Source organism: Ascaphus truei, chromosome 5, assembly GCF_040206685.1.
Source record: "Ascaphus truei isolate aAscTru1 chromosome 5, aAscTru1.hap1, whole genome shotgun sequence".
NCBI lineage: Eukaryota > Metazoa > Chordata > Amphibia > Anura > Ascaphidae > Ascaphus > Ascaphus truei.
The window spans coordinates 292,903,308-292,928,340 of record NC_134487.1 but is presented as its reverse complement, the minus strand read 5'-3'; the positions used below and the strand labels follow the sequence as shown (position 1 = coordinate 292,928,340).

The window sequence follows — 25,033 nt, the reverse complement described above, 5'->3', positions numbered from 1 at the left end:
TGTGGCCATACATACCCGCACGCATCTACGTGTGCCCACGCACGCAAGCGCACATCTACGTGTGCCCCTATACACCCGCACACTTCTACGTGTGCCCCATCACATATAAACATCCACATGTGCCTACATACATACTTCTGATGTGCCTACACGTATATCGCAGAGAACAACGCATGCAACCACCGATCCAACCATGCCTCGTCATGGTTTTCCGCCTCGACTTGAAGAAGGCGTAACTGCTCTGCCATTGATGCCATGCAGCCCGCTTCCCGTATGCCTGTCCAAAATTTTTGCGCGACGGGGCACCGGCCCGTCCCTACCCGTCCCTGCTTGCACGGGTCGCGACTATTGCCTGCCCCAGGATTAGCAACCCAGGGCCTCACGCGCTGTGACCGCTTGCCTCCGCCAGCCCCTCTCCCTGCACAGCAAACCGTACGCACCCGCGCGCATTTCCGTGTGCCCATATACACCCGCGCGCATTTCCGTGTGCCCATATACACACACGCGCGCGCATTTCCGCGTGCCCATACACACCCGCGCGCACCCATATACATCCACGCGCACCCATATAAACCCGCGCGCACCCCTCTACCCACGCACGTGCGCGCCCTGCGTGTGCCCGTATACACACGCGCGCGCATTTCCGTGTGCCCATATACACACGCGCGCATTTCCGTGTGCCCATATACACATGGGCGCATTTCCGTGAGCCCATATACACGCGCGCATTTCCGTGAACCCATATACACGCGCGCATCTACGTGTTCCCATATACTCGCGCGCATCTACGTGTGCCCACATACACACGCGCGCGCATCTACGTGTGCCCACATACACATGCGCGCGCATCTACGTGTGCCCATATACACACGCGCGCGCATCTACGTGTGCCCATATACACACGCGCGCATTTACGCGTGTCCATATACACGCGCGCATCTACGCGTGTCCATATACACGCGCGCATTTACGCGTGTCCATACACACGCGCGCATCTACGCGTGTCCATACACACGCGCGCATTTACGCGTGCCCATACACACGCGCGCATTTACGCGTGTCCATACACACGCGCATTTACGCATGTCCACATACACGCGCGCATCTACGCATGTCCACATACACACGCGCATTTACATGCACCCCTATACCCACGCGCGCATTTACGTGTGGTATTTATCATCTAATAATTACTACAGTATATTTATATAGTTTATAATGTCCCTAGATAAAGAGCTCTACTGACATCTACGAGTGCCCATACACTCGCGCGCATTTACGTGTGCCCATACACACGCGCGCATCCACGTGTGCCCCTACACACGCGCGCATCCACGCGTGCTCATACACGCGTGCATCCACGTGCACCTGCCTACGTGTGCCCATACGCACTCGCGCACCTCTACGTGTGGCCATACATACCCGCACGCATCTACGTGTGCCCACACACGCAAGCGCACATCTACGTGTGCCCCTATACACCCGCACACTTCTACGTGTGCCCCTACACATATAAACATCCACATGTGCCTACATACATACTTCTGATGTGCCTACACGTATATCCATATATCCAACTACCTGTGCCCACACACCTATCCCCCACACATGCGCCTCCGCACGCACGCCTCCCCATGCGCCCATCCATGAATTAATTGGGGAATTCAGATAAAGTAACCAAGCATAAATGCTAAACATTGCGATTCCCATTAACAAGTATTTATCATCTAATAATTACCACAATATATCTATATAGTCTATAATGTCCCTAGATAAAGAGCTCTATTGACATTATATAATTCTCTGCACCGTCTGAGACCATAAGTGGGGGGGACACGTCGCCAGTCAGACCGCGCTCCCTCCTATGCAAATCTTATGCCAGCCTTTCTGTCCCAACTTCGCCATACCCCCACCCCGCACGGGCGGGCAACTGCTACCCCCGCACGGGATACCAGAAGGAAGCGGCCGCTGGGAGCAGTCAAGCATCCACTTGCCATCGCTCCCAGCGCCTCAGCGTGTCCCCCCCCGCCGAACTACAGTATATTTATATAGCTTATAGTATACATGCCTACATACACGTACACCGATTTACCTGTACCCATGTACACATATATACGTACCCGTATACACATATATATACCCGCACACACATACCTGCACATAATCGCCCCGAGCGCATCAGCGTGTGTGTCCCCGCCGAAACTAACTGCGGGGGCAGACCGTGAAGCGCCAACCTTGGCCGCCCCCTCTTTGCGCTTACCCCCGGCCTAGGGCCGCAACCACTAAGAGCGGCTGCACTAGCCTATACATGCGTATATCTCCACTTACGTATACGTGCATACCCATATACACATGTACATACACACCCACATACCTGCACATAACACCCATAAATACCTGTACGTACATCCACATATATACCCACGCACATATACATATATATACCCATACCACACATACATATATATATATATACACCCCCATACATATACATATATATACATATACATATATATATACACACATACATATATATATGCACACATACATATATATATACACACCCATATCACACCCATATATACCCATACAACGTTATTTATTTATTATAGATTTTTCCCGGCCGGCCCCCCCTGTACAGCCCACCTCACGCATACATTTTAACGACCCCACAAGTGTGGGGGAAGGGGGGGGCGCGGGAGCAGCCGCCTCTCCAGCCGCATGGCTGACCGGTCCACCCCAACCCCCGTGCCCCGAGACCACTAACGAAAGGGGGGAGGGGTAGGAAGGGCCTCTGCCCGCGCTACACTCCCCATCTGGAGACGGAAGGCCCGCACCACGTGAGACTGCGCCCCAGCCCCCGAGCGGGCCGCGAGCAGCCGCATGAGTCACACGCGGCGAATTTCCGCGCGGGCTGCATGCCTCGGCCGGATCCCCCCCCCCTCCCCGCCGGGGTGCCCTTACCGATGGCAGCCACCGCGGGGCTATGCGGATGGAGGAGGCACCCGCCCGCACAACGCTGCGGGAGCAGGTAGTCCCCACCCCCAGGGAAAGAAGCGGGAAAATTCCCGTCAGGCCCCTTCTGCCCGTCAGACCCCCTCTGTCCCGAGACCACCACTCCCCGCCTGCAGCCGCCGACCCCCCTCATGGCACCATGGCACAGGCTTAACTCCGGCCCCCCCAGCTCCATGCTGCGCGCCGCAGATGGAGGATGGGGACGGGCCGCTACACTAAGGGTTCCCTCTCCTCCCTGCATCCCGCCTCCCCCCTCACCGCCGATTCAAAAATCGCGGCTATACAGGAGGGGGGAGTGCCCAGGATTGACCCCCCCTTTCGGGGCCTTACCTTAATTTAACCTGCAGGGAGGAGAGGGACGTCCAAATCGTCTGGCGGGCAGCCAAAGAGGATGTGCTGCCCGCCAGCCTGGCCTTAAGTAGGCCTTCCTGGAACTCCTCCCCTGTCCTGGGGAGGGAGGTGTGGGGGCGGGCCAGCGAGGGGAAGGCCGGACCCCCCCCGGTCATGAAGCCCCCCCGCCTATGGCTAGGGGGGCCGCTTTCTGGTATGTTGGTTAGATATTCATTATAGTACTAATAATCATTAATTTGAAGACACCCCAACATCCACACCCCCGACACTTAATAGATCCAGCTTTGCTGCTGGACCATACTCCAACCTGATGTATACTCCATCCCACCATGAGCAGCCACTTTACCTTTTGTTTCAACATTGCCCCTTATTCCCTCTAGAGTGTAAGCTCTCAGGATCAGGGCCCTCATTCCCTTCTGTATCTGTTTGCGCTTGCTTGTCCTCACTTGTTTGCCATTCTGTTTATGTAATTAATGTCACTCTTACCCCCCACTGTACCGCGCTGCGTTATTTGAGCTCAATATATCTATGCTAACTACACCTAGTTTCACAAACCTGGCACAGGACTGCTTTATTAGCACTATTGAAACCATATAGGTTAACACATCAGCACCACACTATAGAGTGGATGGTGTGACGCGTTCATCATTGATCTGGTGGCAGCACTGATTGCCTATGTGGGACATTCCAACGTATCCACCTCTCTTATACATTGTTTTGTACTTTTCACCCATGCATGTAGGATAGTCACATGTTTTACTGCCTGAACAGGGAATATTTGTATTTATTTTATGCTCACATGCCCGTTTGGCGATTTACTATTTAAAGTCACATTTTATAATTACAGAGGTGATTACCAGGATACTCTCGTTAATTATACACCCAAGTATCCTAAATACTCTGACATATATTAAAATACAATAGTATCATATTTGGTCAATCCTATATGTATCAGAGAAGCTATAGGCTGACAAAAAACTGAGCACAGCTATTATAGGAACCTATATACAGTATATGGCAGAAATCTGTTCACGATTTTTAGCATACGATATTTATCCATTAGCTCAGGACATAAGTATTGACATTACTTGTCACGCATTATCCTCATCATCCCACTACAGCTGAGGCTGTTTGATTGTTGATTTCTTTTTGTGGGACATCTGCTTCTGAGATTCTCATCATTACTTGTGATAGAATTTTCTAGCTGTACACCACCGCCGAAATAGGTATTAATTGTCATATGTATTTGGTCTTTCAATAAAACGTTATTATTTTGGAATATTAGTAGAGGTAGAGTGCATCACATGGGAATCTTTCCTCTCGCAAACTCATCGTTCTCACATCCCAGATAGCACCCCTCCCGTACGTTACTATACATTTAGCGAGCAGGGACCACCCCTCTTTTTTGTCTCCCATAAAGTATCTTATGGCAGAAGGCCGCTGAGTGAACACGACCTATGATCTCGTACTTAAATAACTGATTGTAACAATGAGAAACCTTGGTTTGATTCCCAGTTTAAACGCTTTTGACTTTCAGCAAGTCACTTTAGACACACGTGTCCTAAACATGATAATAAGTATTGGTGGTTTATATCGATGTCTCCCGGTTGGCAGCAGGGAGATGCTTTCCTTTACAAATCTGGTGCTGATTTTGCTTCAGTTTTTTAGACCGGAAATACTAATAATAAACACTCCCTTATCAAGACCGGTAATTTTGCTGTGGATGTGTTCATTTGTGTAAATTACACATTTTAGAGAAGGATCTCAGAGAGGAAATATTGATAATTGCCACTTTTGCCCTCATTGTAATGGAACCATTTATAATTTTAAATAAAATGAAAAGGCTGTGCAACAATTTGACATAGGATGATTCTAACCTATTTATAACTCAACTCACTTCTGCATACTGATTTGGTCACAAATAACATTTGAGAACAATTAACAATAACAATTTCTATTACCTTAAGTTAACCCTGTCACCTCTCGATGATGTTGTGAGTCTCACTGATTTTTAGCATCAGCGTCTCATACACTTCACTAGTCTCTGAAAATAAGCACTTTCCACTTAAATACCATATTTATTCTAGAATTCCTGGTTTTTTTAGCCCTCAGATGTTGAGATATTGTTCTTCTTGATATAGCCTAAATGTGTACATTTGTATGTACATTATAAACACTAGATGTCACTCTCTATCTTTGGTTGAAATATGTATGTGATTGTATGTATAGTATTTATTTATTTATAAAAATTTTTTACCAGGAAGTAATACATTGAGAATTACCTCTTGTTTTCAAGTATGTCCTGGGCATAGAGTTATACAGTTACAATACATGTACATTAAAAGAACAGAGGTTATACAGTCAATTCACAGACATTTCATGGACAGAGAGTTGGAAAATTGGGTACAGGGGATAAAGGGCTTGTGAGTTTCAGATTGAAATGGAGCATCAACAAACATCAGTGAACGGCAGCAAACGGCTCACACTCTTTGGCTGCCGTTCGTCTGCACCAAAGGCTATCCAGCTTTGGGGCAACGCCGATGTACACTGGGGTGGTTGAGATTCAATGCAGCTGTGAACACAAAGTTCTTTGTCTCCTCTTGGCTCATTAACAATCCAGTGGGTGGGGTTGACGTTCCACAAAGTACAAGCAAATGTTAACCCTTAGCACACTGGTCTTGTGCAGAGGGGAGCAGCTCTTGGGGAGCCCCATCAGACTGTCCACCTTTGGGGCAACGCAGAGGTACACTGGGGTGGTTGAGATTCAATGCAGCTGTAAACACACAGTTCTTTGAGTCCTCTTGGCTAATTAACATTCCAGTGGGTGGGGTTGACGTTCCACAAAGTACAAGAAATGTTAACCCTTAGCACACTGGTCCTGTGCAGAGCGGACCAGCTCTTGGGGAGCCCCATCAGACTGTCCATCATTGGGGCAACGCAGAGGTACACTGGGGAGGTTGAGATTCAATGCAGCTGTAAACACACAGTTCTTTGAGTCCTCTTGGCTCATTAACATTCCAGTGCGTGGGGTTGACGTTCCACAAAGTACAAGCAAATATTTACCCTTAGCACACTGGTCCTGTGCAGAGGGGAGCAGCTCTTGGGGAGCCCCCATCAGGCAATGCAGATATACACTATATATTTATTTATATAGTGCCACCAATGTAAGCAGCCTTACACAGAATCAGTGCAGGGAGATAATATGTAACTTTTCACTAATGTATCAAACAGGAAGTTAAACAATGGGAATTAGGGAGACCCTGCCAATTCGTAGCTTTTGGTTTTGATACATGTAATATTACAACTTGCAAAAATTATTTATCACCTCACATGTATCCTATAATGCTCCTGCAGGCTGGTTAGTGCTTGAATTGAATTATTTAGCTGGAGGTATTTATTACAATGTAAACTTCAACAAGTTCAACGTAGCATGAAGAAGGCCAGATGATTAAATAGTCACCATTGAGATTCCTCGAGCCCGCTAAAAGGCTGCGCATTACGCCTGCGGATAGGAGTTTCTCCACCCCCCTCACCATCCGGTCAGCTGCTTAATGCCAGTTTGCTGATGAATATGGTTCCTCTCCTCTTCCTAGACTGGGAACTAGTGATTAGCACAAGAGAGGAGCGGGCAGTACTGTATTTATCAGCACAGGAGAAGAGCGGGCAGTACTGTATGTATCAGCGCAGGAGAGGAGCGGGCAGTACTGTATTTATCAGCGCAGGAGAGGAGCGGGCAGTACTGTATTGATCAGCGCAGGAGAGGAGCGGGCAATACTGTATATATCAGCACAGGAGGAGCGGGCAGTACTGTATATATCAGCGCAGCAGAGGAGCGGGCAGTACTGTATTTATCAGCGCAGGAGAGGAGCGGGCAGTACTGTATTTATCAGCACAGGAGAGGAGCGGGCAGTACTGTATTTATCAGCGCAGGAGAGGAGCGGGCAGTACTGTATTTATTAGCGCAGGAGAGGAGCAGGCAGTACTGTATTTATCAGCGCAGGAGAGGAGCGGTCAGTACTGTATTTATCATCGCAGGAGAGGAGCGGGCAGTACTGTATTTATCAGCGCAGGAGAGGAGCGGGCAGTACTGTATTTATCAGCGCAGGGGAGGAGCGGGCAGCGCTGTATTTATCAGCGCAAGAGAGGAGCGGGCAGCACTGTATGTATCAGCGCAGGAGAGGAGCGGGCAGTGCTGTATTTATCAGCGCAGGAGAGGAGCGGGCAGTACTGTATTTATCAGCACAGGAGAGGAGCGGGCAGTACTGTATTTATCAGCGCAGGAGAGGAGCGGGCAGTACTGTATTTATCAGCACAGGAGAGGAGCGGTCAGTACTGTATTTATCAGCGCAGGAGAGGAGCGGGCAGTACTGTATTTATCAGCGCAGGAGAGGAGCGGGCAGTACTGTATGTATCAGCACAGGAGAGGAGCGGGCAGTACTGTATGTATCAGCACAGGAGAGGAGCGGGCAGCGCTGTATTTATCAGCACAGGAGAGGAGCGGGCAGTACTGTATGTATCAGCGCAGGAGAGGAGCGGGCAGTACTGTATTTATCAGCGCAGGAGAGGAGCGGGCAGTGCTGTATTTATCAGCGCAGGAGAGGAGCGGGCAGTACTGTATTTATCAGCGCTGGAGAGGAGCGGGCAGCGCTGTATTTATCAGCGCAGGAGAGGCGCGGGCAGTGCTGTTTTTATCAGCGCAGGAGAGGAGCGGTCAGCACTGTATTTATCATCGCAGGAGAGGAGCGGTCAGCACTGTATTTATCAGCGCAGGAGAGGAGCGGGCAGTGCTGTTTTTATCAGCGCAGGAGAGGAGCGGGCAGCGCTGTATTTATCAGCGCAGAAGAGGAGCGGGCAGCGCTGTATTTATCAGCGCAGGAGAGGAGCGGGCAGTACTGTATTTATCAGCGCAGGAGAGGAGCGGGCAGTACTGTATGTATCAGCACAGGAGAGGAGCGGGCAGTACTGTATGTATCAGCAGAGGAGAGGAGCGGGCAGCGCTGTATTTATCAGCACAGGAGAGGAGCGGGCAGTACTGTATGTATCAGCGCAGGAGAGGAGCGGGCAGTACTGTATGTATCAGCACAGGAGAGGAGCGGGCAGTACTGTATGTATCAGCGCAGGAGAGGAGCGGGCAGTACTGTATGTATCAGCGCAGGAGAGGAGCGGGCAGTACTGTATTTATCAGCGCAGGAGAGGAGCGGGCAGTGCTGTTTTTATCAGCGCAGGAGAGGAGCGGGCAGCGCTGTATTTATCAGCGCAGGAGAGGAGCGGGCAGTACTGTATTTATCAGAGCAGGAGAGGAGCGGGCAGTACTGTATTTATCAGCGCAGGAGAGGAGCGGGCAGCGCTGTATTAATCAGCGCAGAAGAGGAGCGGGCAGTACTGTATGTATCAGCGCAGGAGAGGAGCGGGCAGTACTGTATTTATCAGAGCAGGAGAGGAGCGGGCAGTACTGTATTTATCAGCGCAGGAGAGGAGCGGGCAGTACTGTATTTATCAGCGCAGGAGAGGAGCGGGCAGTACTGTATTTATCAGCGCAGGAGAGGAGCGGGCAGTGCTGTATTTATCAGCGCAGAAGAGGAGCGGGCAGTACTGTATGTATCAGCGCAGAAGAGGAGCGGGCAGCGCTGTATTTATCAGCGCAGAAGAGGAGCGGGCAGTACTGTATTTATCAGCGCAGAAGAGGAGCGGGCAGCGCTGTATTTATCAGAGCAGGAGAGGAGCGGGCAGCGCTGTATTTATCAGAGCAGGAGAGGAGCGGGCAGTACTGTATTTATCAGAGCAGGAGAGGAGCGGGCAGTACTGTATTTATCAGCGCAGGAGAGGAGCGGGCAGCGCTGTATTTATCAGCACAGGAGAGGAGCGGGCAGTACTGTATGTATCAGCGCAGAAGAGGAGCGGGCAGCGCTGTATTTATCAGCGCAGGAGAGGAGCGGGCAGTACTGTATTTATCAGCGCAGGAGAGGAGCGGGCAGCGCTGTATTTATCAGCGCAGGAGAGGAGCGGGCAGCGCTGTATTTATCAGCGCAGAAGAGGAGCGGGCAGCGCTGTATTTATCAGCGCAGAAGAGGAGCGGGCAGCGCTGTATTTATCAGCGCAGAAGAGGAGCGGGCAGTACTGTATTTATCAGCACAGGAGAGGAGCGGGCAGCGCTGTATTTATCAGAGCACTATCATTAATCAGCTGAGGGAGCGGGGAGAGACTAAGATTCACACCAGCAACATCTCCACTCCCTCTGCCCTAGGGAGAGAAGGAGGTGGTGTTGCTGGGATGGGCATTTTTATGGGCCACAGTTGAAGCTTCCGCGGGCTGCATGTGGCCCCTGGCTCGGCCTGTTGCTACCCATTATATTAGAAGTACTTGAAGAATACAGGTCATATACACATATCAAAGTTATCTTTCTCTTTCCTTTTTTTTCTTCTCCTCCAAGTTAACAATGGGGAAAATGTGGTGTTCGTGGATTCGGAAGTGCTATTTTTCCATGGGGCAAAGTAAAAGACTTTAAGAGACCAATATGATGTGTAACATGTTTACTCCGATAGATGTCCATACATGTAACACATTAGAAACACATACTGTATGTAGAAAAATAAGTCATTGAAAAACATTTGAGGTGCAGTCCCATCTATTCCCTACACACCCATACTAAACGTCATACAGTACAACCTTCCTTAGCCATGGAAATCCCCTCTGAAAATGCCTGCTGCCTGGGATATAAAACCATGGCAGAATCGGACCTGCTTAATAAGTGAATTCTGCTGGTACTTGGGAGAGAGAGACAATACACAGAGAGTTTCTGTAAGAGGATATAGCACCAATAGTGGGTAATAGTGTGTGTGGGGGGAGGGGGTGTGGAGGGGTTGTTGGTTTTAAAAGGAGCAGTTCCACCTATACTGTTTTTATGTACTCATTTGTTTACATGCGGTAGATAGGAAGTGTGTTAATTTCAGCTACGGGGACTCGATGCTTTTTGAGATACTTATTGGGGACCGTGCCGCCAATACAGTCCCCTCCAGGGTTAACAAAATGGAGGTTAAAATCACACATAAACGATTTAAACCTCCATAAAGTCTCAGCAGGAAATTTCTCCAGTGGTATCTCGGGAAACAGGGGGTCCCCCGAGTTGAAATAAACACGATTTCATACTCCCTGCTTTCTATACATGTGAAGGATGGGAACAAGGGTGTCCCCGAGATTCTTCCCGGTAAAGGTATCACCATTGTAGTCCCTTCCTGCAGAAACAAAATGGCAGTCATGCGGATCAATGGGAGGTTGCAACGTCATCCTTTGCAGTTTCTTATTTGCCCGTAGGACATAGAAGATGTAAATGCCAGGAAGTAACGCCAGTAAATTCACCGGTAATTATCTCGGGAATCCGTGGGTCTCCGGAGCTAAGAATAACGCTATTCAGCCAGGTTTGGCAAGGGGGATTGCCGTCCTGATCAGCACTATCGCAGAGGTTACCTGATACATGTTAATACGTAAAACTTAACTCAGTAGATTTTAAGATTTATTTTGGTAAAAACTTGTAGAATAATTAATTAATTAATTTTTCATGTGATGAGTTGAGCTCAAAGTGATATGATTTTGGGTGGGGTTGCACCTTTAAGAGATTGAAGATAATACATTCATTTTCAATAAGCAAAAGCAATTACAAAATGTGGCATGTAAAACCAATGACATGCATTAGGTAGAAATGTATCATTGTTAATGTGTGATTGCATTAACCTAAATAAAAAAGACATATTGTTCAAGTACTAACTCTACAGGCCGTACCCTATTCCTGTTGCCGTTAAGAACATTCTCACATAGAATATAAAGCTGCAAGAACTCTGCTTATACCACTACAAGATAAGCCCCTCCCCCGAGGAACCAAGGTTTTCTGGTGATGAGAAGAGCACAGAACACGCCCCGAGCTTCTTTATCAACTAGAAATTATTGTTTCCAAAGAGGCCATCATTGTAGTGCAGTGTCATGGTACCCCCCTAAGGTATATTTAATGCCAGATCTTTGTGAGGATTATTAGATGGACCTATTGAACTGCTTAAACCACACTCATGTCTCGGGTACAGGATGGAGCTATCAACGACATTACTTGAAACATAGATGGAAAGCCAAATAATGGATAAGGAGAGTGATTTTCCAATGGTTGCTACAGTAGTAGGCAAAGTCAAACAGCTGTTTCCCCAATGCAGACTAAATTGAAGGTTAAAGGCCAGTGTGTATGTTTGAGTCGCTTAACTATATATTTATGATAACAAAGAATGTGCTGCTATGTTGTAGAGCTTGGTTAGTTGGGATTATAGGAGCTAGTGGCAAAATAGAAGTTTCAGAATATTCTCAGTAGTGGCTGACATTCACACTGCCATGCTACAATCTGCCCACGTGTTAAATGACTCGTATTAATTACTGACGAGTCATCCTTCTGTACATTCTTGACCCTTAATTTTTCTTTATATCTTTACACCAGAACAGAAATAAATACAATCTGAGAATAAATGATCACAAAACATGTGAACCATGTGAGCACTTGTTTAAAAACAAAAAACATACACAGAATAATAAATACACAGAGAGGATTGTATTGACATTGGTGAAAAGACAGGTGTCATTACCAATTGGGGAAATTATTACAGTTAACAAAGACTTCAATTGTTAGACAACTATATAAACAATGTATCTTCTCCCTCCAAACCCTTCCACCAAATCAGAGTAGTGAACTAGTCTCATTGAGTTCTGGTCCTGGGTTAGACAGGTTTCTACATGCATAGCTCGTCTTCTCAGTGACACTACTGACCAGTGTATTTGATTGCTGGGTAACCTGGCTTTGCATCTGGGTGTCTACAGATGTCATGCTTGTCCATGGCTCTGCACTTACTTTTGGGCTGCCGATCTTGCTCTTTCCCAGTTTGCCTTTGGTTCGCCAGGACTGCTCATGGTCAAACTCCAAGTCCTCCAACCGTTGGGTGAGTGCCAGTTTCTGCTGGATCGCCATCCGTAACAGAGAGTTCAAAGTCTTCTTCTCGTCCTCTGCAGCTGCCAGCTGCCTCTGCATCTCATCCAGCTGTGTCACATACTCATCACACCTGCTCATACAAAAGAGGGCAAGAACAAATCTGGTGACATTTTCTTGGAATCTCTACAGTGGAGAAAATGAATCTCCTTATCTCTAAATATATGTAAAAGGCTACCACACTATAGCACCCACTGGTTCGTGCCAAAAGTTGCATTAACATCTGCTACATCAGTAGAATATGCATTACTAAGATTAGCGAACACATAGGGGCTTATTTTAGTAGTTCCAAAGTTGTCATTGCCAAACCGGACGGTGTGACATGTTCACAAGAAACGGAATTAAATGTGATAAAAAACGGGATTCTCTATTACAAACTGCATCTTCTGAAGCGCTTCTATAAAACGTGACAAATCACATGGCTTAACAGCAAATCCGCCCGGATTTTACTTGCTTGAGAAACAGAATAACCAACTAACAGTGTAGCTAACTCCCTCCAAAGCCTGAAATAGGGCTATTGGGTGGTGGTGGTGGTGGAAGAGAGGTGCACTTTAGAAGCGGGTTGTCACAATTCGGAGCTACTAGAATAAGCCCCAAAGACTATTCTAATATGACCCTACACTTTCCCATTAAACTGAGAGGTGCTGCTGAGGATGGAGACCGATCCCTCTGTCCAAATATAGAAAATATATACAGATCTAGCGCAACTTCTCAGATGTCGAGGGGAGGAAAAATACAACGTAATGCAGTATATTATGTTATCACAATGTGGAAATGTATGTGAAATAGCAAATACACTCACATGAAGTGCCTATAAAATAGGCAAAATGTAGATGGATATAATCTGGGTTCAAAAACCTACCTTCCTTTATCAAGTGTCGCCTTATGGTAAGTTATATCCTGCACTAAGCAGAGAACACAAACCACAATGTTGCACTTGAAAAAGTCTCGGCCACACTCTCACATATTATGATATTATGGAGGGTATCGTGAGATTATTATAAAGAAAGGTTACTCAGAGTTTGTATAAGAAAAGGTTTATCATTTATTGTATCACAACAATATTCAGAAATATCAGAAATATCAAAAATATCAGAACAAGCTTCTTATAAGCTAATGGCTAGCAGTTACAGTATGTTACCAATCCATTCCTAACTATGCAGAGATTATAACTAGATATGCATTGTCAATACTCACAAACCAAAAGATATTACGATAGGTCAGCCAGTCCCAGCTCAAGTCTCATCTGTGTGACTTCACACCTAAGTTCGGTTCTCTCTCTGGTCTAACATGGAGTCGGGCAAACCTATTATAGAGTGCATTGTTTGCTGCGTACGTGTGTCACGTGTCATGTGTCCATGCTCTGTGGTTTGTGACGTATGATGTTTACGACTAAAAATTACAGTTAGTGACATATGATGTTTACGATCTAGGAATTACAGTTAGTGACATATGATATTTCATAAGTTACCGTGCAGACCGTGGCCTGTTTACCGGTGTTAGTTCCCCTTTTTAGGTCTATGTAACCTGTCCCAATATCCTGCCACTTCTCAGCAAAAACAAGCTATTATTTCTAAGACAAGAAAGCCAGGATTTTAACAGTATACTCTAAGCTATACTAGGCCTTATAATGATACTATGTATATATGTACCTGTGACCTGTATTCATTATGCATTATATGCCAGAAAATACCTGTAATCCATAACAGATACTTTGTTTGGAACTCCTTTCCGATGGTCTTTCCAATGAGACAATGAATTGCCCGATACATAGGTATAGCATGGAACATGTTATCACTCTGGCCCAGTCTGTTCACAGGGTTGTTACTCCATGAATTGGAAGAGAAGGAAAAAGAAACAATAGTGTAGTAGTATGTTCACAATATATTAAAAGAATGGAGGACAATCCATTGCACTCACAAAGAAACAATGTTAAAAATGCTCATTTACGAGGTGGAGAGGATGGTCCCGAACTTTTGAGAGATCGTTTTGTTTCCCTTAAATATTTGTTCTATAAGGTTTATAGGTAAAATGGTCTTTATTTGTATGTCATTTTTAAACATATTTATAATAAATTGATTAGAGAATAGATAGGGTTAACGTAGGGCTACATAGAGCTCACAGAGACACCACCCCTAAAGAAGCGACACCATAATGCGAAACGCATTGGGCTAACAGAGAGTAAGTAGAAAGACAGTCGCATACTGAAAGTAGTCTTGGAGCGCCAAATTGGAAGTGATGTCAGACGCCACGGAAGGCTGGTGAGCACCATGGAGTCATGAAGGTAGCTCAGGAGACATCAGGACCATCCTCTCCACCTTGTAGATGAACATTTTTACCATTGTTTCTTTGTGAATGTAATGTGTTGTCCTCCATTCTTTTAATATATTGTGAACATACTAACACACTACTGTTGTTGTTTTTTTTCTCCTTCTCTTCCAATTCATGGAGTAACAACCCTGTTAACAGACTGGGCCAGAGTGATAACATGTTCCATGCTGTACCTATGTATCGGGCAATTCATTTTCTCCTTGGAAAGACCATCGGAAAGGAGTTCCAAACAAAGGATCCATCTACATTTTGCCTATTTTATAGGTACTTCATGTGCCTATTCCACATACATTTCCACATTGTGATAACATACTACAAAAAAAAAAATCCTTCCCCCAACTTCGGAGGAGTTACGTTAGATCTGTTTATTTTTTTAGAGATATAAAGCTATTGACCTCACTTGATCCTTTTGCTGTCAGCCCCTCTGGCAGTAAAATAATGAATCACATGTTTCTATAAAGATTTAAAAAAAATCAATTCCTTTTACTGTTCAGGGATATTTTTTTTACTCTGCCTGTGGTTCTGAATAAGACCTTTCGTCTGTCTCGGCTGAAATTAGATGAACATCTAGCTTCAAAGTAATAGGTACAGCTTCAGATACCTCTGGTTCTACAGCACTAATTCTCTGTAAAGCAGTGTATCTTCCCTTTAGCACAGAGATGCAAACTCAGGTCTGGCTGATCCCCTGATATTCTGGAACCTAGAGATTGTGCTGTTGCCCCCATAACATTGAGGGCTCTAGACCGGGGTGCTAAACTCCAGTCCTCAAGCCCCCGCCCCCACCCCCCAACAGGTCAGGGTTTCAGGATATCCCTGCTTCCGCACAGGTGCTCAATCAGTCCCTGCTTCAGCACAGGTAGCTCAATCCAAGCCAATTGAGACACCTGTGCTGAATCTGGGATATCATTAAAACCTAACCTGTTGCAGGGGGTGGGGGGGCTTGAGGACTGGAGTTGAGCACCCCTGGTCTAGACCATTAACTGCTATGGATTGTTATAAGAAGTGATATAGATTCGATATATTTTTATACTACTGTGCCTAAGACCCAGGTCAAATTGATATCAGCAAATGCTGTATTTAGCCATGTTTATGTGCTTTGAAATACTGAATATAGTGTTTACAATAAATGGGTGTGTATATTCAGATAAAAATACAATTTGCAAAATTCCTGTGATATGCATATTTAGACAAAACAATTGTTTTTATTGCATAGATTTGAGAAGGTTTTTTTCTTGGGAAATCTAATTGAGAAGCTTGAGGCTGAGACCACGATATCCCAGGTTATTGCAATTTTGGGCAATGAATATGTTGTGCATTAGAGTCACATTTTACATGATTCTCTGATTGCCAAAATAAAAAATCCTGATTGCCAGAAATGTACTCTTTTGTCATTGTGATCCTTGCTGCAGTATAAGGCCAGACGCTCATTAGTACTTTTAGACTCATTAACAGTTTTACTTATACTGTATGTGTACATTCTAGATTCTGTTCTGACGTTTTGTGCTGGTGCATGGATCCAACAGTGTTTAAACATCAATACCAAGTTTCAAGCTTTGGTTATATGTCTCTCAGTAACCTAGAATACAATTGACCACAAATCATTACAACCCCACAAATAACTACCCGTAGCTTGAACAGGCAGCCCGTGGCCCAAATTAAGCCCACGAAGAGCCTTGATATGGCCGTGGAATTTCTGTCTGTGGTAACCTAAGAGCAGTTTTTCACACTGAAACTCACTTGTAATTTAAGGGAATGTAAATGTATATGGTACAGATGTTATACGTGCTTGTAAAACGTTGAAATATAATAGTGTTTTATGTATCAAATTAAATTACGATAAGGTTCTGGCCCTTCTGCTCTTACAATTTTTTCTGATCCAGTCCCTTTTCGAAAACCAGTTTTTCCAGCCCTGACATATACTGTAAGTATGCACAGTAGGTAAAGGAGTTCTCTGTTACCTGGTGGCAAACATCGCTCTGAGAGACGAGAAGGTGGCTGCGTCCTCTTTCAACGCTTTCAGTTCATTCCGCAGTTTTGTCATTGTTTCAGTCACCATGGTTTTTTCATTCTCATACTTGTTCTTCAGGTTTGCAAGTGCAACTTCTGCTGTCTGAAACAAGAGACAGTGACACTTCTGGAGAGAGGACGAACCTGAACGATATGTTAAATCTCCTTGGATTTTGTAACAGGGCCTTAACGCCGGTCTAAACGGGCTTCAATAGAAAAACATCATTGGTCTGCGGAATCCAGCAGGGAGCTGGTTAATTGGAGCTACAGACAATTAACCAGTCTCCACCTGGCTCATCAGACAGGTAGAAAAGGCTCCTGCTTGGGCTGCAAGGGAGATGTCTTGAGCACAGAGGAACTGTGTTGCCAGCAAGACACCCTGAAATCAGAACCTCTACATCCAGGGTGCAGAGGACCCTAGAACCTGCCAGAGGGGTGTGTGTGTGTGTGTGTTCCAACCAACACAACCCAGAGACGAATATAAAGAGCCCCTGCTTACAGGTACCTCGTCGGTCTTTGGGATCATGGGTTGGCAAGAGGCTTATCCTCCCAGCCCTGCAGATAGGGACTGGGAAAGTGAGCTAGTCCTTACAAAAGGATAGGAAGTTTATTGATTTGTGTGCTTCCTTAAACTGTATTGTCTAAAGCCACCGGCTGTATGAAAGCCATGGTTTATTTTCCCCAAATACGTCTCCCTGGTCGTACTTCTGCACGTCTCCTACAGATTTCCTCTGCATAAAGCCTGCATTATCTTGGCCAAACCTGTAATATTCATTGAAGGAAATATAGTCACACAATATATTTTATTGTTTTTGCTGACCAAGCTAAGTAGGTAATTCAATTGATGAAAGAAAAACTGCCAAACAGAAACTTTGACATAAACTCACATGACAACCACTGCTTAAATATAATATAAAATATAGTGTGGTGTGCAAAGTCCTTTAATAGCACACGTGAATCTGTTCTTAGCTCTCTTCCAGGCAGTGACATCTGCCTTTATGTACCATACTGTAGTATGGCCCATATTTACTAAACCGCTCACATGCGATAGCCTTGGATTTACTTACAAGGCTTTAGAACATAAATGTCCCTTACAGCCAGTCTAGCAGCAAAGCATTCTTGCCGGGGCCCTTTTCCCAGGGATAAAAAAAAAAAAAAGAAGACTGGTTGCCCGAGTCAGGAATTAACAACACCAGATGTTTCCCGTAACAAACTGATAAGGTGGACAATGACACAGGCTAGCACATCATGTGAGACCCTCCTGCAAGGTTAATGCAGACACCGTTTCTGCTGTTTGTGTCTGGGGGGAGGGAAGTGATGCATTTGAAAAATGCTTTTAGAGTTTAAAACAGCGCTATATCTTGTAGCTACCTTGTGTATACACAACAATGCGCAGCAATTACTCAGTATTGATGCAGAAGCTTCAATAAACGGCAAAGCTCTGATTCAGCCTCCAAGACATCTGTTTCTTGTAGGATACTTTTTAATTATGCATGTGTGACACTGTACATAGTACCGTCTTTTCTCTTACATTATTTGGGAATATGGTGGTGCCATGTAGTAAGATTATATTACGGACGTAGCAGACTTCTATCTAAATACAAGGTTACCTGTTTGTTGGCTTTTAAAACAGCTCTTAGTGTTGCAATCTGTTCCCGTTTAGTACTCAACAGAGATTTCAGCTTGAGGATCTCCTCCATCAAGGTCTCCTTGTCTTTGTCAATCAAGGTGACGAGTTCTCGGGCAGCGGCACGCTGCCGTGACAGCTGCAACGACCGGTCCACAGCCTTCTGCAAGTGTTTAATTTGATCCCTGATTATGGCATTAAGGTTGTAGATATTCATTGGCTCTTTCCGAATGTCGCCTAAGTCGGACACTGGGGAGGATGGAGGGGCTGTGATAACAGGGGACACAGTAGCCAACTTCAATGGAGATTGTTCTTTGCTGGATTCCGTGCTATCTTTTGGAGCCTGCTCACATGGACTCTTTGCCTCCACTGGAGGAGCAATACCCCTTCTCGCCAGCCTTGGTGACAGAAGCCCTCTAGGGTCATCGGGACCTTTCAGGCTTCCACTACGAGTGACTTTGCTTTGCCTATAGTAGTCCAACATGACTCTGTTTGGTGTTTCATTGTTGCATAGACACACATGATGATAAAGCTGAGCCAGCTCTTCGCTAAACGTTACCAGCTCGTCCTGAGCTGTGTTAAGGGTATTGTGGGTTTCATTTGCTATACTAGTCATTATCTGCAGCTCTTTTTCCATCAGGAAGAATTTCTCAACGCTGTCCTTACTTGCTCTTTCCAGACCAGTTACCTGTTCATCATACATCTGAATCCTTGAATCCAACTTTGTCTTTTCCTCCGTGTAGTGTTCTATATGTTTATTATATTTTTCTTTTAAGGCTTTGAGTTCAGCTTTGAGGTCTATCACTTCTGTAACAGCTACTTTGTATTTGCATTCTAGGATCTCCAGCCCATTAATGTCAACCTCGTAGTCATGGGCCTCTTCTCCAGACACTTTTGTCTTATCAAAGTCCAGCTCTTTGCTGCTTTGCAGCCTCCTCATGGCATTGACATGCTCCGTTAGTCTATGAACACGTTCATGTTGCTCGGTTAAGGCTCCCTTTGTATGTTCCAGCTGAGTCTGGGACTCTTGAAGATTGGTCAGCAACATTCCTTTTTCCCGTTCCATCTGCAAATGAACAGAACCACAGTTAGAAAGAATTAAAGTACGTTCCTTCGGTGGTCTAGGCAAACAAAAACGAAAAGGTAGTGTATTCAACATTTCCACAATGGAAATTCTAATCATTTCTTTCGTCTAGAAGACTATTCCTTCCCATGATTTGTACTCGTTATTTGTAAATTATAGTGATTCATTTGAAGTGTACGTTACATGTACGCACACTCTGCATTTTAGGGATGCTGTTGTTAGAATTAATTTGAGATGAACCCCTTCTGTAAAAGAGAGGTCAACCCCAGGTACGCTTGTCCCCCTAGTGTGACAACGCCAATCAAACATTAATTACTGATAAAGTATATAATTAGAAGCACATTTAATCAACAAACTGGATGCTGCTTTGAAGCACATAGCATTTTATGTATACTTTAAGATAGGTTATGATATGTGAAAATATTTCAATGCCTATGTTATATTGTATCGGTAATTCCTCTGCCTATAAATACTGAAACAGTCTGCAGTCTGGTTGGTGACATTACGCACTCCTCCTTCTCAGCTTCTCTACTCACCTCAGTTTTGGCCTACATAAGCCCATCACTGCACAAGCTACATCTAAATTGACTACTCCATTGCCTGTCTCTCTCTCTCTCTCTCTCTCTCTCTCTCTCTCTCTCTCTCTCTCTCTCTCTCTTTCTCTCTCTCTCTCTCTCTTTCTCTCTCTCTCTCTCTCTCTCTCTCTCTCTCTCTCTCTCTCTCTCTCTCTCTCTCTCTCTCTCTCTCTCTCTCTCTCTCTCTCTCTCTCTCCTTTTATTTCCAGCTTTTCTGAGCTAATCTCCCGTTATAAGAGATACTAAGTATGAGGTAAATTGATAAACTGACTTGCTGTTTTAGAAAAAAAAAACCTTTAAACATACTGTATCTGGCTCTGGGCTCTAAGAGGAAACCGAAACACATCTACATATTGTAAATGCCAAAGAAATACTCTGGAAACAATCCAGAGTAAATAACAAATATCTCAAAGGTGGCGGAACAACTACATTACTGTAAAAAAAACATAGATAATACAGTAAAACACTATAGGCAAAAATTACACTGATAATTAATTCTTTATTAGCGCATATAACAAATGTCAACATTTCTATATCCCACGGTGACCTTAATCAGCAGAAAGAAATATCTCTCTGGAATGAAACATTGATTTGTTTTTTTATACACTATAAAATTATTTTGTTTCCGATCAGTTCGCGCCTGTTCGGTGCTTTCCAAAACGTGATGTTTCCCACCGAGTGTTCCTCTGAATCTGTCTCTGGGTCTATGTTACATGATATAAGATCCAATGTCACCCCCCGGCAGACATACTGCACCCTGCGGTCTGCAGGACTTCCACATGCCAGCATTTTAGTGCCACTTAATGACATTGATCTGGGAGGATGTGCGCAAAGTATTTTAATACTGACCTCCGTTTATGCAACCACGCCAGTAAATTTATAACAGTATCTGGAATGCTGCTGAGGCATTATGTTTTATGAACATGTAATTGATGCTGAGTCTGTAAGAAGATAAATAAGAAATGCACATATCTTTGCAAATGAGAAGACCAGCAACTGGTTCATGTGCAAATCCAGCATAATTTGACCTCGTGTGACTCAAACACTAGTTAGTATTACAGAATTCGCTCCTTTAGAAAGTATATTTAGTTTCTTATCCCCCCCCCCCCCAAAGAAGATTACAGAAAAATATACAGCATTTACAATTGAAAAGAGTAATATGAGGGTACAGTAAATCCCATAAATCCTCATAATATGTTGGAATACAATAATAGACGAGTGCCAGTGTGTGGTCTTCATTTATAGTTTTTTTTTTTTTTAATTACTTCCAGTCCATTATCCATATGGAAAAATCAATTTTGCCAAGGATGGACTATTGACCACATGAAACCAACTGTGACCCCCTTTATTTTTTGCCACTCGTCAGCAAGAAAAATACGAAGAAAAAAAATCAATAGAAGAGTTTCAGAGGAAGCAGCTCTCACCGTCTGATGGATCAGCATGATAACTATCAACATACGTGTCACTGTGCATGGAAGTATTCCCGTGCTGTAATAAGGCACCATTCCTACCTGCATGAGCTGCTGCTTCAACTTCTGCATTTCAGAAATATTCAGCTCGCTGAAAAGATCTGAGACTGGGTGCAGGGAATCTCCCTTCCGTACTGTTGGAGTCCGGTAATCCCCATTCAGTTTGCCAATGGGAGTATGGATGTGACCATTCATTTTATCCTCATTGTTGGTCTCACTGCCATCCTCGGAGAACTTGAGCCCCTCGACTGCAATATTAATGTGGTTGTTATACATGCTATCATTGATGTTAATATACTGGGAAAGCTCTTTCCTTAAGTTGTTCTTTTGTTCTCTCTCATTCTTCAGGGTCTCCAGGGCTTCCTCCAGCTGATGCTCAGAAATCTCCTTTAACCGGATGGCATCTTCCAGTTGACTGTTGAGCAACACTGTGTCCTCCTCGAAACGTTTAATTTCATGTTTCAACCCTTCATATTCAACCTGAATGAGACGAGACAAGGAAGATTCAGAGAAATAAAACTTAGGTCTTAAAACTGTCATTACATACCATCTTTGTATAACATAATTATACCTATACAGCACCCTATACAGATAATACGCTGGTGGCAGAAGTATTCCTCAAGGTTACATCGAGGAACAGTGGTTGAGCTATTTCGGTGGTGATGGAATGGAATTATATTAGAGGACTCATCTGCCCTCTCTCTTCATTAACCTAAAAAAAATAATAGAACCTAGAATAGAACATAAAACCTACTCTACTTGGGTCAGCATTTAGTGTCCCAAAGTTCATACGCTATGAAGTGTGGAAACTACAGTAGGAAGCGTTTTCATGGATGTTCAGAAGTTTGCCGAGTGGCCCTCAGCAATAGTTCTGTTTGCCTCTGATGAATGTCATAGAATTTTGCTTCTACAAATGTTGCTTTAATACTGTACCTTCCTAAACAGTGTACTCCGTTACAGGTGGAACACTGGAAGGAAATAAAGACAGTCACATGGTAATCAAAAGTGAATCCATTTAATTATCCCTCTCCACAGCATTCCATATCCAATGGTCATCACTGGCTGTTGTCAAACTCTAATCAGTAGCATCCACACATGTAAACACCTTGTAGCTCTTAACTATATAATATTACAAAACCGCTTATTAAAAGGTATGACCTGTGAGACGAATAGAATGGATTTACACATCATAAATTGTATGAAAACCCACCAGTGGCATTAAAGGGATGAGATAGAGGTATTAATAAGAATGTATTGCATCATATTAATTTAAGGTGCGGTGTATTGGTAATTCCTGGCATATCACTTTACTAGATATGGTTAATAACGGAATACTTGTCATTTGTTTCTTGGAAGCTTACAACCTGCGCAGGAAGGTACTGTGCTGTACTGCAGACAAGTGCATGTCATATTCCTGCCTGACTGGAGGATGTATTTTCCTTAAGCAGAAGTATTCATGATAACTAACTATTTTTTTATTCATGGAAACATTCTCCGGCTGTACGTCCTGATTTCCTCCTGCAGTAGTCACGCAGGGGGACGGAAGCATACATAGTGGGACGATGGGGTATTGTTTTGCAGAAAGGATTCTGAGAACGAGTTGTTTTGTTATTTTGTATCTGTCAGCAAGGCGCACTAATCTCTGGCACAACAAGCAGCTTGGGACACCCTTATTTTAGCAGTATAGAGACTCGGTATGATCTTAACAAACCAGATACATGAATATTAGAGATATACGAAGACGTGTGTTAGCTTATCTACGAATTTAGTTATGTTGAGTGAGTCTACAATAAAGGTAAAGATTTTAGACCCATATTGTCTAGGCATTCTTCTGCCACATCACTCCTTGAACGTGCTGCAAGGTGTCTTCCACCTCCAGAATGTGCCTTATGGCAGAAGACTGCTTAGTAAATATGTTCATAAATGTGCTGTGTACAAATGTCTCATGTGACTCAAGAATCCATTTGGCCAATGTATAAAACTTGGTAATTACAATTAGGATTTTGAGTGCTACTAACATTCTACACAGCAGAGCTCATGAGTCTGGAATGTGAGGTGTTAAGATATGTGCTGTGTGACGGTGAAAAAATAGGGAAATATGAGGGAAATAAAACAGAACAATTTAAGTGCAGACAGTACAATAATGTGAATAAGATCTGTAGAATTCTTGGCTCCTATGTGCAGCCTACTCACAGGGTTTCAGTAAAAAACGGGCAACAAAGAGCAGTTTTTGGATAACAGGAAGAACTTCAGGCTCAGGAATGATGTTATTCTGCAATCACAGCGAGGTGATGGTGCATGTAAAAAGAAATATATCCATAGTGCAGACCAATAGTAAAACTTTATGGGGGTACTAAAAAATGCACACTTACAATAAAAAACGTTAAATAACGCATATATCACCAAAATGCGATGAAGGAGATTTGATGTGTGCCTGGCTCACCCCCCGCCTCCGTTCAGCGATCGAGTGTTAGGACGCTCGCTGTGATTGGAAAATAACATAATTCCTGAGCCTGAAGTTCTTCCTGTTATCCAAAAACTGCTCTTTGCTGCCCGTTTATTACTGAAACCCTGTGAGTAGGCTGCACATAGGAGCCAAGCATTCTACAGATCTTATTCACATTATTGTACTGTCTGCACTTAGATTGCTCTGTTTTATTTCCCTTATATGCTCCCCCTGGATTGCGAATACATGTGAGGTGTTAAGACAGTTAAATCAGTAGGATAATAGGGTCTTCAGAAAGTAGAAATATTTGTAGGATAATAAAGATGGTTTTCAGTTACTAGTAGTAATTAATCAGTCTGGAATGAGGGAGGTTTTTCAGAACAGAGATTGATAGAATGAGTAGACATCTCACAAGGATATCTGGGAGATAAAAAATATAAGGAAACCTTGTTCTACCATGAATGTCTTAAACATAACTGCTAAAGAAGAAAACATGTTTTCTGGTTGATCGTGAGAAAAAGAAGTAACTGCCATAAATAGCTGGTTATAGGAAAAAGGGTATAAAGATTTTGCCTAGACATAGAGAGAGCAGAACTACAGTACTTTTGAGCTGTATCTTATGTCACCGTTACACATCGCCAGGCCTGTTTTTGACCTCTCAGCATCGTGAGAGCTGTGAATAAGCATTACGTTTACCTGTGTTAACGATTGCAACTGTTTATCACAGCTCCATGCTATGTTTACTCATGAGATCTTTATATGTGATACAACAAGTAAAATCTAAATTTTTCTAGGATAATCTTGATCTCGCATAGATTTATTATACCTTTTGAGTTCGGGATACCATTATTTATTCTAACTATTTGTCTATGTGAACTCAACTGAAATTTAAAAAAAAACTGGCTTGGTTAATAAAACAAGGGGATGTTTAAATAATAGTTCCTGGTGAGGTAATAGAAGAGTGGCCTGGTCTGGGTGTATGGGGTAGTAGAATATAGCGTTTTGCCATGTGAAGTCAAGAGGATTAAATAATATCACATATGCAGGGACAAGTTATGATGCATCTGTCAGATACATATTTCGCCCTGAAAGATTAAAGAGATCCCAGTAGAAAT

The 25,033-nt window shown here is 44.1% G+C and overlaps 1 protein-coding gene across 11 annotated transcripts in view; it reads right to left on the bottom strand.

Annotated features, from left to right (window-relative positions):
• BICD1 (BICD cargo adaptor 1) overlaps positions 1–25,033 on the bottom strand; it is a 222,726-nt gene that overhangs the window by 32,374 nt on the left and 165,319 nt on the right. For all 11 annotated transcript variants that reach the window (XR_012801912.1, XM_075602697.1, XM_075602702.1 and 8 more), the window contains exons 4-7: positions 21,515–21,952; positions 18,328–19,410; positions 16,669–16,820; positions 12,245–12,452 (exon numbers count right to left, since the gene is read on the bottom strand). Coding sequence is in view for 10 of the 11 variants with exons in the window: in XM_075602697.1 (XP_075458812.1) it covers positions 12,245–12,452; positions 16,669–16,820; positions 18,328–19,410; positions 21,515–21,952 (1,881 nt within the window). In the remaining variant the exon portion in view is untranslated. The remainder of the gene's footprint in view (positions 1–12,244; positions 12,453–16,668; positions 16,821–18,327; positions 19,411–21,514; positions 21,953–25,033) is intronic.